Below are 10,779 nucleotides of genomic sequence, written 5' to 3'. Positions count from 1 at the left end.
ACACACACGGCTAGATCCACAAAGAATGGATTGCACGGAGCAAGTTGCACCCTTACTTACAATTCATTATGAATTGAAAATGGGGGACCCTGATGTAAACAAGACTAAAGTCTTTCTCTGGTCTGCATCCCCTTAACAATTGTGTGTATTGAGCCGTACTGTATTGTACCCATTCTGCAATCTGTTAATAAAACGTTCATTCAATCAATCAATCTGCACGGTGATTGATTGAATGAAAATTGTATTAACAGATTGCAGAATGGGTACAATACAGTACGGCTCAATACACACAATTGTTAAGGGGATGCAGACCAGAGAAAGACTTTCGTCTTGTTTACATCAGGGTCCCCCATTTTCAATTCATAATGAATTGTAAGTAAGGGTGCAACTTGCTCCGTGCAATCAATTCTTTGTGGATCTAGCCCACAGTGTTGTCAATTTGGATGACAGTGCAGCTGGCCTCAGCAGGGGGGATGATGGAGCCACCAAGACACCCTATCAGGACGGAGACATGGATCACATGGGAGGACAAAGAGCCACCAAATCAGGATGGAGACATGGATCACATGGGAGGACAAAGAGCCGCCAAGACACCCTTATCAGGACGGAGACATGGATCACCTGGGAGGACAAAGAGCCGCCAAGACACCCTATCAGGACAGAGACATGGATCACCTGGGAGGACAAAGAGCCGCCAAGACACCCTATCAGGATGGAGATATGGATCACCTGGGAGGACAAGCTCCAGAGTAAACAGAGAGACAGAGAGAGATAATATATGCTTCAAAGCCTGTTCACAGACTATACTGTATGTGCAGACTGCATGTTCACAGATTATATGTTCACACAGACTGCATGTTGACAGACTGCATGTTGACAGACTGCATGTTGACAGACTGCATGTCCACAACATGGTTTATTTTCTACAGAGTGCCATAAAGTATTATTCCTGTGGTGAAAACGTTGTAGAGGATTCAAATAACGACACAGACAACACATCCATAAAAGTATATTTCTAATAATTTATTTAGTTATATCCTTTTTGATCACTTCCGATAAACAGTAAATTATACAGTGTTGCCCTTTTTCCTTTCTCTTTAAAAGGCAGCAGCATGAGACAATTAACGTTCACATTGCCAAGGCAGTGACATACAAAAATAAGTCGACTAGAAAAAAGGTCCTACTCTAATTCCTTAAAAAAAGTGCAATAAAATGAGAAATCACAAATAAAAGCAAAGTTGACATCCTACCTGCAAATAGTGAATATACATTTGTTGAATATAATGATTCACAACTACATATATATAAGCTGCCGATCTGCAATTAAGTGCGTGGTTTACTATTCTCTAAAAACGTGTGAAAAATAGCCATTGCTCTGAAGCCCTGAGAAGGCAGGTTCCTTTGCTCTTGAACACTAGTCTGTAACAGTTTGAATGTCTTGGCGTGATCTGTGGACACCAGGGGACCGGCACACCCCCGGTGGAGACACATAGTGGTATGGCCCAGGGACATGAGGTAAAGGGGGTGTCGAACCGCGTGGTCGGGTCGGACCATCTCAGTTGGGGGGAAGCAGGAGGACGAAGCCGTCTCGGCTCTTCTTGAAGTCGGCCTTGGTCTGGCCGGCCTTAGTCTCCACGGTGACGCTCTTGGGTTTACCTCGCATGCACAGCTGGACCGAACGGCGGACGGTCACCGGCAGAGGGACCTTCCTCACACTGAGGGAGAGAGAGAGAGAGAGAGAGAGAGAGAGAGAGAGAGAGAGAGAGAGAGAGAGAGAGAGAGAGAGAGAGAGAGAGAGAGAGAGAGAGAGAGAGAGAAAAAAAGGAGTTAACAGTTAACACATTGCATATTCATAGTATTCCATCGGCATACATATGGTAGGAAAACAACAGACGATTGTAATCAAATAACAGGCCAGTGAGCGATGACACAGTGTAATCAGCTAACGGGTTCAACAAGGCAAAGCAAACTCGACCCAGAAACATTCTATTAGTTGTCGGTCGACCCCCCCCCCCCCCCCCCCCCCCCCCCCCCCACCCCGGTTTGAATGGACGGCTGCCATCAGCTGCATCCGGACTGCAGGTGTTGTGGTGTCACATACGCAATCCCCCTGCTGACAGCTGGGATGAGGAAGGGACAGGCCCTACGCTGCACACTCAGCTGAAGATGATCTCCCCTGAAGGCCGTCTCTCCTCTCTCTAACCCCCCAGGGGATCGCAGCCCTCCGCATGGGCTCTGCTGACCCAACCCAGAACCCACTCATCGGGGTGGGCACGTCGGGCCGGTGTTGAGTCCTCATAGCACACACACACACACACACAGACACACACACACACACACACACACGCACACACACACACACACACACACACACACAGAGCTTTTGATCCTCCTACGTCATAACTCATAAGTCAGGATGAGTCTGAGGTAGCTGCGGGTCTGTGAGCTCATCACCACACTAGCGCACTGCTCCTCTTTGATGCGTTTATCTGGTTGATGTGTTTATGGGTTGCATGTTTATTTGCCTCCCACTGAAGCACTTAGTTTTTAACCGGAATAATGAAAGGCTTCAAAGTAGAGGAGGCAGAAGGAGCAATCACTGAAATAGTGGAAAGCTATTCTATTAAAATTTTCTTTTACCTCTGAGCCAATCCAACTCTGTAAACAGAGCGAACTCCCGAAGACAACAATTGACCATCGCACAACAATCACCCTACTTCCACAAAGCTGTGTTGGCGTCCGTCATAAGCCGCTCCGACAGGTGTAGCCTTGGACCCCATTCCCAAACCCCCCCACCCACCTCATGAACCAGCTGTCCTCCCCCACCGAGCCAGGGAGACGCGCCTGGCCCGGAAAACCCACTGACCTTCCCCAAGTTCTGATTTTGCATGCGATACCGGATCTCACTGGAGATCCCACTGCCCCCCCAATAGGCCACAGCCCTGTGTGTAACCACACACCAGGGGGAACACACGCGCTCTGGACCTCAGCACTAAGCCACTGGCTGTGACAGAGGACATTGACTGATACTGTGAGGCTGTGATAGGCTGTGTTGGTGCTGCAGTGTGGTGTTTTCTGCAAAGCACCGGACTATTAGGGTTCCGGTGTCTCAGTGATATAGTGTCCAGCAGGTCTGTTCTTTGTGACCTGTTCTCTCTGTCTCTCGTGTGTATTTATGTATGTGTGTGTGTGCGTGCGTGTGTGCGTGCGTGTATGTGTGTGTTGTGAGTGGCTCGGGGATGTAAGCCCCACAGTGTGCTAACCAGACCTCCTGCCGCAGTCGAATAATTCATTGCTGTAGAAACAGCACCACAGACAGAATTGGGGCACAGCAACAGCACACCATGGTGTGACCCAGACACCCTGCTTCCTCTCATCTCTCTCTTCTCCACCCCTCTCTCCCCTAGCTTCACCCTCTCAATCCCCCCTTCTCTCTCTATAGTGGGGCCTAGAAAGGCCACCACCAACTCCTCTCTCTCTCTCTCTCTCTCTCTCTCTCTCTCTCTCTCTCTCTCTCTCTCTCCTCTCTCTCTCTCTCTCTCTCTCTCTCTTAAAATTTAAAACCAAAACTAAGGCCTCAGTATGAGTTTAAGACGTGAACATGGTCATGTTTGTTGAATAAAATTTTTTTTTAAATCCCGATCCCGACCCTCTGAAAATCACGTGATCGGATCGGGATATCCCTAATTGTGACCTCTCTCTCTCTCTCTCTCTCTCTCTCTCTCTCTCGCTCTCTCGCTCTCTCTCTCTCTCTCTCTCTCTCTCTCTCTCTCTCTCTCTCTCTCTCTCTCTCTCTCTCTCTCTCTCTCTCTCTCTCTCTCTCTCTCTCTCTCTCTCTCTCTCCTCTCTCTCTCTCTCTCTCTCTCTCTCTCTCTCTCTCTCTCTCTCTCTCTCTCTCTCTCTCGTCTCTCCTCTCTCTCTCTCTCTCTCTCGTGTGCGTCCGGGCCGTGTGTGTGTGCAGTAAGCCTGGGTCTTGTTGTGTGCGTCCGGGCCGTGTGTGTGCAGTAAGCCTGGGTCTTGTTGTGTGCGTCCGGGCCGTGTGTGTGCAGTAAGCCTGGGTCTTGTTGTGTGCGTCCGGGCCGTGTGTGTGCAGTAAGCCTGGGTCTTGTTGTGTGCGTCCAGGCCGCGTGAATATTAAAGGCAACAACTTGTGTTCGGCTTTTCTCTGATTGGCCGCGCCCACCCGCCCCCACGCGCAGGCAAGCGCAGCCGTCCCACGTCCCAAATTAAATCCAAAGAGCAAGCGCGGCAGCGCGGGCAACCAACTTGTGTAGTGTTGGGCTGCTGTTCCAACGCACTTGTGTTGGCTGCGGTAGCAGTGGAGCGCTGCTGACTGATTATTATGTTTCGCGTTTTTAACAACCAATGGTAGATTCACTCCAGGGGCGGATTTAGGATTGTAGGAGATCCGGGGCTTAGCCAGATGGGCCCCCCCCCCCCCCACCCCCCTTTTTTTTTTTTTTTTTTTTTTAAGATCTTTTTTTTTTTTTTTTTTTTGTATTTTATTTTTAGTTTTTGGGCAGGCAAGGGGTGGTTCGGAGGGGGTCCGGCACAACCCCCTCCACGACAGATTTTTTTTGAATTTAATGAACCTGTACGTGCAATTTCCTGCAATATAGAGCCTTCAATCTTGACCAATAAAGCTGCTCTTTTCACTATAAAACTCAGTTAACCATAACGTAGTTATGGTTAGATTTATATATTGGGGGGGGATATATCATATTTTTCATATAATCAAAAAGTGGTGGAGCAAGATCATACCTTTGCTCCCCAAGTTCAATAGTGGGAGAGCAGAGATGCTCCGAATGCTCTTATGGCCAGGCGTCTATGATTCACTGATACAAAGTAAAATAGTGCAGTGCAATAAAATAGTTAGTCAAATAGAATAAAATAATGCAATAGTGCATTGCAATAAAATAGTTATCATCGTATTTTTTCGGGAGGCCGGTAAGGAGTGCATTACAGTAGTCGAGTTGGCTTGAGATAAAGGCATGGATCTGGTTTTCAGCGTCCTTTTGATTTATAAATGGCCGTACTTTAGCTATGTTTCTAAGGTGGAAGAATTAAGTTTTTGTCAACTTGTGATTGTGATTTAAAGCTTAGGTCTGAGTCAACCTTAACACCAAGACTTAACTCACTCAAATACAGTTAGCAGCTGGATAGACCACAGATGGAAATTAGCTTCTGCTAAATCTGGTGCAAACATATTTTCATGTAACAACGATGAATTGTAAAAAAAATAAAAAATCAATTTTTTTTATTTTTTTTTTTATTTATTTTTTTAAATAGATTCGGGGCTTTTCAGAATACATCCGGGGCTTGAGCCCAGGTAGCCACCCCCTAGCTCCGCCCCTGATTCACTCGTCACTGTACATGTATAAACAAAGCCCATACAGTTATGAAATAATAAACACTGTTAGGACTCTTAATAATAAACACTGTTACGACTATCTGACTCTTAATAATAAACACTGTTAGGACTATCTGACTCTTACTAATAAACACTGTGTTAGGACTATAAACACTGTTAGGACTATCTGACTCTTAATAATAAACACTGTTACAGTGTTAGGACTATCTCGATTCACGCGTCACTACTGTAACTAGAAACTCTGGGTGTCACTGTACATCAGTAACGTTATTTCGCGTTTTTAACGTCAGCGGGGCGATGCAGTGGTTTGTCCCCGGCTTCCGTGCACCGCCGCCGGCTCTACTCGGTCCAGCTCCAGCAGCAGCGACCGTGCTCCGTTGTAGAACGAAGCCCTTCAATGACAGAGCTCTCATATTTTGCGAATGCATAAACTATATCTAAATTGTGGCTATGTGTCTAATATGGCTGTCGCTTATCAATGACTTCGCGACAGCCATATTAGACACATAGCCATAATTTAAGATATAGTTTATGCATTCGCAAATATGAGAGCTCTGTCATTGAAGTGGGTGGTGGCAGTGTAACAGCGTTCACCCTGATGTAAAGTAGCGATTTTTATTGTTTTGTCATGAAAACCCAATTACATAATCCAACATATGTGTAAAGAAACAACATATTCCAGTTAACGGAATATTTTTTAATGATTCATTACGGTATAAATTAGGTTAACTGGAGCTGTGGAGGCTGCTTGCTGAAGAGCCAGCGGGGCGACGCGGTTGTTTTTTCCCCGGCTTCCGTGTGGTCGCCCGCGGCTTGACTCGGTTCAGCTCCAGCAGCAGCAGCGGCCGTTCCTCCGTTGTAGGAAGCCCTTCAATGACAAGCGCTCTCATATTTTGCGAATGCATAAACTATATCTTAAATTATGGCTATGTGTCTAATATGGCTGTCGCTTATCAATGACTTCGCGACAGCCATATTAGACACATCGCCATAATTTAAGATATAGTTTATGCATTCGCAAATATGAGAGCTCTGTCATTGAAGTGGGTGGTGGCAGCTTACTAACAGTAGCGATTTTTATTGTTTTGTCATGACCAAACATAATCCCAACATAGATAGGAGTGTACTGTATGTCAAATGTCGGTCATGTGGTGGAAGAGTTTAGTACAGTCACACAACAGAACACCGCTGTAGTACAGTCACACAACAGAACACCGCTGGTTCGACCAGCGCTTTTGCCAGAACACCGCTGGTTCGACCAGCGCTTTTGCCGCGTCTCTCTTGCCGCAAGGGCGTGTGCTAGTGGATTGATTGATTGGCCGTGTGGCCAATCAGAGAAACGCTGAACGAAAAGCTGAACACAAGTTGGTTGCCTTTAATATTCACGCGTCCGGGCCGTGTGTGTGCAGTAAGCCTGGGTCTTGTTGTGTGCGTCCGGGCCGTGTGTGTTGCAGTAAGCCTGGGTCTTGTTGTGTGCGTCCGGGCCGTGTGTGTGCAGTAAGCCTGGGTCTTGTTGTGTGCGTCGCGGGCCGTGTGTGTGCAGTAAGCCTCTGGGGTCTTGTTGTGTGCGTCCGGGCCGTGTGTGTGCAGTAAGCCTGGCCGCCGGCGCCTCCTGCCACATTGCGTTACGACTGCTGGGCTGCGGGGGAGCTGCTGGTCCATTGTGTGCAAATCAACACTGAGCCGGTGTGTCTGCATCGCTCCCAGGGAATAATTGTGCCACTGCAGATAAAGATGTTTACACTGACACCAAGTCTTGTATACACGTGTGTGTGTGTGTGTGGTGTGTGTGTGTGTGTGTGTGTGTGTGTGTGTGTGTGTGTGTGTGTGTGTGTGTGTGTGTGTGTGTGTGCTGTGTGTGTGTGTGTGTGTGTGTGTGTGTGTGTGTGTGTGTGTGTGTGTGTGTGTGTGTGCGTGTGTTAGTGTTGCACGGTATATTGAAACGTAGGTACTTTTTCGATATGATAAAAAAACGGTTCGGTATTATGATTTTACAACATTTGGTACAACATTTGGTACTCGAGGGGGGGGGGGGGGGGGGGGGGCAGGGGGGGCAGGGGGCGATCCGCCCCCCCCCCCCCCCTGGTGCCTCCACAGTTGAAAAACGCACGCTAAAGTGCCCTTTTGAGTGGCGAAAAATTTGAGGGTGTGCCCTTGGTGCTCTTCCAATGGTCTAAACTTGACCATGTGGCCCCACAGTTGAAAAACATCTTGCAAAAGTGCCCTTTTGAGTGCTTTTGTGCCCCACGGTTAAATAATGTCATGCAAAAGTGCCCTTTTGAGTGGAAATAATTAGAGGATGTGCCATATTGGTGCCCCTCTAATGGTTAAACGTGACCATGTGCCCCCACAGTTGAAAACATTGCGCTAAAGTGCCCTTTTGAGTGGCAAAAGCGAGAGGACGTGCCCTATTGGTGCCCCTCCAATGGTTAAACTTGACCATGTGCCCCCACAGTTGAAAACATTGCGCTAAACCTAAAGTGCCCTTTTGAGTAGCAAAAGCGAGAGGACGTGCCCATTGGTGCCCTTCCAATGGTTAAACATGACTATGTGCCCCCACAGCTGAAAACATCATGCTAAAATGGCATTTTGAGTGGCGAAAATTAGAGGACGTGCCCATTGGTACCCTTCCAATGATCTAACTTGACCCAGAACGGTTAAATAATGTCACGCAAAAGTGTTAGCTACAACTCTGAGCAGCCCTGTCACTACAATATTCCATCCATTTAAATGTTCAGTTTTAGACACATCCCCTCTTGAATGTTCAGATGCCAGAGGGCTTAATGCAGTCTGAGCTGTAACCCTGCATGCTACTGCTGTGTGTGAGGTAGGTAATACAGCAAGCTTTCTTTGAAGTTGCAAAGATTGAGTTTGTTTGACCAATTATGCATTACTAAATACTAATGTATGTACACTGCACGTGCTTTTATTGATGGCAGTATGTTTTAGCCTAGGCTAGCTGTATTACTACTGTAGCTAGCTAACTAAACAGGTACCTTGCTTAGCTGATTCTATGCTAACCTGTGTTCTCAATTTAGAAATAAAGTGTACAAATTATTTTAGGATTATTTGCACAAAATATACCCATAGAGTGAATTGCTTTTTAAAGCTAATTTAAGAGTGGCAGTAAACCCCAAAATTGGCCATTTTAGTTTTCGTTTTTGAGGGACTGCATACTTTTTTTGCAAACCAAAATACTATACTTTATACTTATACCACATGCATGAGCCTGGGCTCTTTTGAAAGATGACATTCTGGAGTTTCTGATAAAATAAGGACAACTCACCTTTAGTGCTAATGAAATAGAGTAACATGAACTTGAGTTGTAGAAAAACGTGTTACTCACGTTTTTCTGTAGTAGTCCAGAAGTAGTTTTCCCAGAATGGCTGGAGGCTTAAAAAACACCCGAAATCCATTGCCTGAAGTCTTATGTAGATCATAAAAATCTGTTCAGAAATGAGTGATTAGGAGTGATTTTGGTCAACCGTGTACAAAAGAAAAGCTCAGTTTTCTCATAGACTTCAACTAATTCTGCGTTTTTCTCTTCCTGTTTTCGCTTGTGACTTCTCACCTAGATCCCTGATTCGTACATCCCCAGGTGGGGTATCATTGGAAAGCCACACTCATTGGCTACAACCCTGTCCAATCATCGAGATCGCCAAATGATTGACGGAACTAGAGCCCCAAGAGTCGGAGTAGTATTTGGGCAATACCGTGTACTTCGCGCAAGCCTCACATATCGGCATGTAACTCGAGAACCGCTGAACGGATTTTGTCCTGAAAGGGCTATCGACAGGCAACTAACCAAGCCACTAGAGGTTGCCAAAGTGCAGGTGGGCAAATCGTCTTCAAGAGGGCCCACATGTGTGCCCACACTGATAAGAGGTTTTAAAAGTGGGTTTAGCATTGGCCTATATTTTTATGATTACAGAATGCCAAGGAGAGAAAGAAATCGGAAGAATATTAAAAAGCAGCTGAAAAATGCTCTTTGAAAAATTGGGGATACATGTACAAGCTTGTCTCACAGAGCCATAGTTTGGATTATAACTGAGAATCTGGTGCTAACATGGTCAATAATGCTTATTTTGGACAGACAATTGTGTCTTAAACATTTAAATCGACCAACCATAGACCCTTTTTATTCCAATCAAGGCAAGAGGGCTAGTGGTGGTAGTGCTATATGACATATTATTTTATAATACAATTATAACATTGTAGGCTACAGTACGAATATTATATACAGTACAATTATATTACTATTATAAAACAAATATTATTTGCTCCACCTTAGATAAAGACAGTACAGACAATGAAGATGGAGATATTCAAGAGGGAAATAATGATATCAGGAAGAGAGATGGTGAAGAAGTGGAGGAAAGAGAAAATGCAGATGATTCTATGGAGAGAAATTATGAAGAAGTGGAGGAAAGAGAAATGCAGATGATTCTATGGAAAGAAATGATGAAGAAGTTGAGGAAAGAGAATGCAGATGATGCTATGGAGAGAAATGATGATGAAGACGGTCATGGAGATGCTAAAGAAAGTGAGGATGAAAATGATGATAGGGAGAGAAATGATTCAAATGTCACAACAACAAATAACTTGAATGCTCTCCTGTTGCCATTAAAATATCCCACTGATCCAGCCAGTATCCAGTTACAATATATTAACTTTAATGGAGAGAATGGGGAAGATAGAGAGGGGGGAGGGAGAGATAGAAGAGAGAATGAGAGGACAGGATGAGAGAAGGAGAGGAGAGGACATGAGGAGAGAAGGAGAGGACAAGAGGAGAGAAGGGGAGTACAGGAGGAGAGATGGGGAGTACAGGAGGAGAGAAGGGGAGTATAGGAGGACAGAAGGAGAGGGCAGGAGAGGAGAAGGAGAGTTAGGAGAGAGAAAGGAAGAAGCTCAACGGCACTCAAATTAACTTTAACTGTTAACCTGTTTTATATCCTGTAAAATATATGTTGTAAATAGCTTTTAAAGAATAGGTTCACTATTTTCAACCCAGACCATATTAAAATGCTGTTCCCAAATATTTATATTCCTCACTGATATCTTTAGCATTGAGAAATGTACCACTGCAGCAATGGTTTAGGCCTTCAAACACCAGTCCATGATAATCTACTTTTCAAACACTATGATAAATCTAAGTTCAAACACTTGAGAAATGTACCACTGCAGCAATGGTTTAGGCCTTCAAACACCAGTCCATGATAATCTACTTTTCAAACACTATGATAAATCTAAGTTTCAAACACTATGATAAATCCACTTTTCAAACACCATGATAATTTACTTTTCAAACACCATGATAATTTACTTTTCAAACACCATGACAATGAGGTGAAATACACATTTGAAAGGTGTATTGTTCCCTGTGTGTTTTTATCATAGAGGTGTGGTTA

At 45.1% G+C, this 10,779-nt stretch overlaps 1 protein-coding gene across 1 annotated transcript in view; it reads right to left on the bottom strand.

Annotated features, from left to right (window-relative positions):
- Positions 1-1,019: 1,019 nt before the first annotated feature.
- Positions 1,020-10,779, bottom strand: part of myo1g (myosin IG) — a 106,048-nt gene continuing 96,288 nt past the window's right edge. The window contains 1 exon segment of the mRNA XM_084313662.1: positions 1,020-1,715. Coding sequence (XP_084169788.1) covers positions 1,556-1,715 — 160 coding nt within the window. The 3' untranslated portion in view covers positions 1,020-1,555.

The sequence above is a fragment of the Notolepis coatsorum genome (genome assembly GCF_963971535.1).
Source record: "Notolepis coatsorum genome assembly, chromosome: 4".
Classification (NCBI taxonomy): Eukaryota; Metazoa; Chordata; class Actinopteri; order Aulopiformes; family Paralepididae; genus Notolepis; species Notolepis coatsorum.
The sequence above is the reverse complement of the archived record's forward strand: the minus strand, read 5'-3'. Positions and strand labels throughout refer to the sequence as shown.